At 19.9% G+C, this 6,100-nt stretch overlaps 1 protein-coding gene across 2 annotated transcripts; it reads left to right on the top strand.

The window, feature by feature from the left end:
- Nucleotides 1–4,872: 4,872 nt before the first annotated feature.
- Nucleotides 4,873–5,731, top strand: LOC122725189 (heavy metal-associated isoprenylated plant protein 47-like). 2 transcript variants are annotated; one of them, XM_043962197.1, is made up of 3 exons: nt 4,896–4,940; nt 5,084–5,156; nt 5,254–5,731. In XM_043962197.1, the coding sequence occupies exons 1-3, from the start codon at nt 4,935–4,937 to the stop codon at nt 5,550–5,552; spliced, it is 378 nt and encodes a 125-aa protein (XP_043818132.1). In that variant the 5' UTR covers nt 4,896–4,934; the 3' UTR covers nt 5,553–5,731. The 2 variants fall into 2 exon arrangements, with proteins under 2 accessions (XP_043818131.1, XP_043818132.1); XM_043962196.1 differs by having other exon boundaries at nt 4,873–5,156.
- The last annotated feature ends 369 nt before the right edge of the window (nt 5,732–6,100 follow it).

The raw sequence follows: 6,100 nt of genomic DNA, 5'->3' as shown, positions 1-6,100 counted from the left end.
TAGTCTTTATTATTTTAAAAAATTTATTAATTGATCCTTTAGATTTTCAAAAAATATACTAATTAGTTCTTTTATATTAGGGGTATTTTAATTTTTTTAATAATATTTAACGGTTAAAATTAATAAAAAAAACTAATTAAAAATTAAATTAATATAATTTCAGATAAAAGATTATTAAAAAAGAAAAAATACAAAATATTAAGAACGCTAAAAAAAAAATTGATAGCAGCAAACTTAGAATTTTATTAAATTTTTACAAACTTATTTTCTCAAACTGTGATGTTTTTAAAATTATAGTATGGAGAATGACTATTAATGTTTAATAGTTTACACAATTCCTTTTCTTTTCGTCTCTCTCACCACCATTTCCATTCATTTTTCCATGTCTTTCTCTCTTTTTAAAATATTATAATTATAAATCATTTCATATATTATTATTAATACTTATTTCATTGATTTAAATTTTATTTATTTGTGAAGAATACTTATATTTAAAAAATATCAATCAAAGAAAATATTTTATAATAAAATTATTTATTTTTATTATTTAATTTTGATTTAAATATTAAAATATATTAATATTTTAATAAAATTTTAAAATGTAGAAAATAATATATTTTTATTTTGATAAAAAAAATTTTTTTGTTAACTATTTTTTTTATTGATTTAAATGTTAAAAATATAATTTTTTTTTTAGAAAAAAGATTGTGGAAAATTAAGATCGCTTGCGGACAAAGTAAATTAATATAATTTTTTGTGATTGAAGTAATAAAAAAAATACAATAAAAATAATGACAGTAAGACTTTGATTTTTTTTTTTTGAATTTTTGCAATGAAAAAATAAGTTAAGCTTTCTTTGAGTTTCGTGTTTTTAAAATTTTGGTCCTAGAAGAGAACTTTCATGCTTCGGATGAGTGTATGTTTTCATCAATTCATTTTAATTATTTTTTATAATATGTAATTTAATTAATAATGGAATTAATTTAATTTCTTTAATTAACATAGATACTCAAACTAAATATTATTTATATTTTTATCAATAATACTAAAGTATAATATTTTTTTAATAATATATAATTATATTTTCGTTTATATTATAACTTTTATAAACTAATATTGTATAAATTATATATTATATATAGGGTTACATTAAGCAACTAAATTGATTATTTCAAGTTGATTTTTACATTAACTTTGCCATAAAATTTTGATTGGATTCCTAATGAAAAGGAGAAATTTGGAACTTAAAAGAAGAAAGTTTGGAAAATCAAATGGAGAATTATGCCAAGAAATCTCATATTACATATTCTAAGATACCCACCGCAATTCCAAAAATGAAAATTTAGCCCGTCTGCATCTAAATTTCAATCTCATATTACATACTAATTTTTAGTGAACTTGAAGCATTTTCTAAGTCTGAAATATTTCAAATTTTAATATTTTATTGTATTCAAACTTGTTGACGTTTTATACAGACAATAATTTTAATGAATCATTACTGTATTATCTCAAAATTTCTAATTAAATTGATAATATTATCAAATTTTTAAAAATTTTATTCTATTTAAACATATGGCTTGGGATTTTTTTTTTTAAAAAAAAGAAAATTTCTAATTACCATTTAATGGCCAAACTTCATAATCACTTTAATTTAAGTGGCCCACCCAATTTCATATGAAAAAATTCGAACCATCTCTATGCAAGTCTTAATTTAAATGAGCTTAATTATGTTCCATAATGTATGAAATAACTGTAAAATATATTTTCATTTATTAGTACTTTTAAAATTTAAAATTAGAATATCTATTTCAAAAAAAATTAGAATATATAAAATAAAAAAATAAAAGTAAAATTTTTGTTTTATTTTTAAAATTTACAAGAAATAAAATTAACTTTCTTAAAATATTAAATTTATTAATGGAAACTTAATATTTCTTTAAGAATCTTTACAATAATATTTTTTAAAAAAATTTTCCAATCAATATCCAAGAAGGGATTTTTTTTTTCCACAAATGAAAAAAGACGTGAAAAATCCATTTAAGAGATCTTTGATTTAATGTGCCCAAGTCACAATCTACTTTCCAATGCAATAATAGGGGCTTGAAAAAATTTATTATTCAGTTTTTATGATATAAAAAAATTATTAATTAATTTTTTTATTTAAAAATATATAATAAAAACATTCAGAATATTTAAAAAAATTTACTAATTAGTTATTTTATTAGGTTTTTACTGTTAAATATTTTATTAAATAGCTTTTATAATTTTAAAAAAATTATTTATTAATCTCTTAAATTTTTAAAAAATATATTAATTAATTTTTTTATATCATAGATATTTTAGATTTTTTTATAATAGTTAACAGTTAAAATTAATAAAATAACTAATTAGTATAATTTTTTAAAATATCAGAGATATTTTAATATATTTTTTAAAATTGAAAGACTAATTAATAAATTTTTTTGTATCATAAAAATTAAATAGTAATTTTTTTCATAAAATAAAATAACCGAATCTATTAAAAATTTAATTTTTATTTATTATTATTATTTACATATAGTTAAAGTGGTGAAGTGATGAATGCAGTTACCGACTCGCTCAAAATTGAAAAATTTATATAACTTTACCTTTATTTTTATTATTCGAAATAAAATGGGTTAATTCATTGATGAATTATCAAATTATTTAGAAATTAAATTAATATAATTTCAGATAAAAGATTCTTAAAAACAAATTATAAGAAATTAAGAATGCTGAAAAAAAGAAAAATTATAGTAGTGGACTTAAAATTTTATTAAGTCCTTATAAACTTATTTTATCAAACACTGATTTTTTAAAATTGTGGTCCAGAAGATGACTATTAAAATATATAATAGTCTATATGATTTTTTTTTTTAATTTCCTTTAGGTCTCTCTTTCACCATCATTTTCACTTGTCTCTCCACATCTTTGTCTTTCTCCAAATATTATAATTATAAATTATTTACTTATTTGAGTGATTTATATTTTATTTATTTGTGAAAAATAATTTATATTTAAAATATATTTAGAATTTTATATATTGATATTTTAATAAAATTTTTAAAATACAGAAAATAATGTGTTTTTATTTTGATTAATTTAGAATTTTATATAATGAATTTTATATATTGATCATTTTTATTTTTCAATAAATTATTAATAATATAATTAATTATTTATATATTGATATTTTAATAAAATTTTTAAAATACAGAAAATATTGTATTTTTATTTTGAATAATTTAGAATTTTATATATTAACAATTTTTATTTTTCAATAAATTATTAATAATATAATTATTTATTTATAAAAAATAATATAATTAATTTGTATTTAATTGTTATGATTTTTAAACTCTTTTTAATTCATTTAATTATTATGATTAATAATGACCAGTCAATGATAGATGAGTGATTTATTATATTTTCTCAAAATTTTTAATTAAATTAATAATATTAATTTTAAAATTTTTATTCCATCTAAACGTATTGAATGTGATTTTTATTAAAAAAAAAAAGAAAATTCCTAATTATCATTCAATAGCCAAATTTCATAATCACTTTAATTTAATTGGCCCACCCAATTCCATATGAGAAAATTCAGCCCATTTCTTTATGCAAGTCTTAATCTAAACATGTTCTATAATTATTGATGAGATTTAAGCATTTTATAAATTTCTCATCTCACAATTATTTTCTCTTTCTCTTTTTCTTGTTAATTACTAGTTGTAAAACTCGTAAAGTTATTATTTTTTAATTTATTAGTACTTTTAAAATTAGAATATATAAAAATTGAAAAACAAAAGTAAAATTTAATGAATTTTTTTGAATATTTTTTAATTTATTAGTACTTTTAAAATTAAAATATATAAAAATTGAAAAACAAAAGTAATTTTAATGAATTTTTATTTTCAAAATATTTCTATGCTTAATTTTATTTTTAATAAAATAAAGTAAATTTAATTTTTTTAAAAATTAAATTTATTAATGAAAACTTAATCTCTCTTTACAATTCTTTACAATGATTCTTTTAAAAAAATCGAAAGAAATTAATAAAAAAATTTAAAAATATATTTTTTAAGAGAAAAGAAAGTAGTTTATCTAATAAAGGGACTTTTTAAGAGAGAAAAAATTACCTAGCTATTAAATTAATATAATTTCAGATAAAAGGTCATAAAAAATTAGAAGATTTTATTGAGTTTTTACAAATTTATTTTCTTCGACTGTGATATTTTTAAAATTGTAGTCCATGAAAATAACTATTGACATATACAATAGTCTATATGATTTTTTTTTTCAATTTCTCCTGGTCTCTCCCTCTCTCTTCATATCTTCTCTCTCAAAATATTATAATTTCAAATAATTTTATATGTTGCACTCCAAGGCTTAGTCTGGTGAAAAGTGCATCCTGTAGCCTTGAAAGGTCTAAGGTTCGACTCCCCCAACCCCCTATTTCAAAAAAAAAAAAATCATTTCATATGTTGTTAATACTACTTATTTTAGTCTTTTAGGTTTTATTTTTGTACAAAGAACAATTTATTTTTATTGTAATCTATCAAACTTTCCAATCAAATTGGTAATATCATCAAAATTTTTAAAAAATAAAAGTAAAATTTAATTAATTTTTATTTTTAAAATTTAAATTTTTTTCAAAAATAATAATAAAATTTAAATATATTTATAAAAAAAATATATAAATTCCATGCAAAAATATAATATCATAAAAAATAATCATTCCTTAAAATTCCATGCACAGATAGTAATTTCGAGTCATGTGCAAGTTTACTTCTCATGCAAATCTTTAATCTCTCTCTTCATCTATAAATACCCATTTCTTGATTCTTTCTTCTTATTCTCTCAACATCACTTGCTAGTCTACGAAACCAACATCTTGTTTGGTGCTCGAGAAAATTATGAAGGTAAGTACACCTGGCTAGAAAAACTAAAAGTTTGATTCAAAAAAAAAAAAAAAAAGAAAAACTAAAAGTTAGTTAATTATAGTTAAACACTTGTAATAATCATACTTAGCATTAATTATTTACTGACAATGTTGCCGCAAAAGATAGTGATCAAGGTGACAACTTGTTGCGATAAAGGCCGAAGCAAGGCCTTGAAGACAGCTGCCATTGCAGATGGTGAGAGATTTCTTTTGCAATTAATTAATGATCATATGTTGTAATTATAATTAAGTTAATTAATCTTTAATTGTTTTGTTAATGGCGATATAATTAGGTGTGAATTCTGTGGCATTGGAGGGAGATGACAAAGATAAGTTGGTGGTGATCGGAGAAAGAGTAGACGCAGCGTGCTTGACCAGAGCACTTCGGAAGAAGATAAACTATGCAGCCATAGAAAGTGTAGAAGAAGTGAAGCCTGGGGAGAAGAAACCTGAGGAGAAGAAGCAGGAAGGTGACAATAAAAAGAAAGATGAAGATAATACGCCAACTCCACATTGCTGTCAACAACCTCCTCGTTGCGAATTAGTCAGTGTGGTTTATGATACTAATCCAGGAACTTGCACCATCATGTGAAAGTTTTTTTTTTTTTTTTTTTTTTTTTTTTTTTTTTTAAGAATCCGCTGACTGGACTGGAGTTCCTACCTGCCCTCTATATTACTTGTGGTCTAGGTTTTCTGGTAGAAGACAAATTTTATTTTATTAATAATTTTACATGCATTTATGAATTTTAGTGAAAAAATTATTCTCTCTCATAGGAATGGGCTTCTCATTGAATATACACTCATCATGTGCATGTATTCTTTTATATATATCTGTAGAAATTAATAAGTGATTATCTATTTTTCAAAATATTATTAAATAATTTCTTTATACATTTAAATTCATCGATTAGTTTAGTATAACAAATTTAATGTAAACTAAATTTTTATGCAATAAGTAACAATAAGACATGAAATCAAATTTCACATATAAATTTAATTAAATTAAACAAACAACGCTTAAAATTTATTGACTGAAATATTTAAATTTTCTTTTATGAATTAATTTAGCGGCTAAGGATATATTATTAATTTTAAAAAAACTTGAGTCCCTACACCTCAATCTCCAATTTAAAACATAAG

This window comes from Manihot esculenta, chromosome 11 (genome assembly GCF_001659605.2).
Source record: "Manihot esculenta cultivar AM560-2 chromosome 11, M.esculenta_v8, whole genome shotgun sequence".
Taxonomy (NCBI): Eukaryota; Viridiplantae; Streptophyta; class Magnoliopsida; order Malpighiales; family Euphorbiaceae; genus Manihot; species Manihot esculenta.
Note: the sequence above shows the minus strand (reverse complement) of the source record. Positions and strands in the feature narration are given on the sequence as shown.

Coding starts and splice junctions, on each gene's coding strand:
- LOC122725189 (XM_043962196.1), top strand. CDS start 5,069: ATGTTGCCGCAAAAGATAGTGATCAAGGTGACAACTTGTTGCGATAAA. Junction 5,157..5,253: donor GACAGCTGCCATTGCAGATG/GTGAGAGATTTC, acceptor CGATATAATTAG/GTGTGAATTCTGTGGCATTG.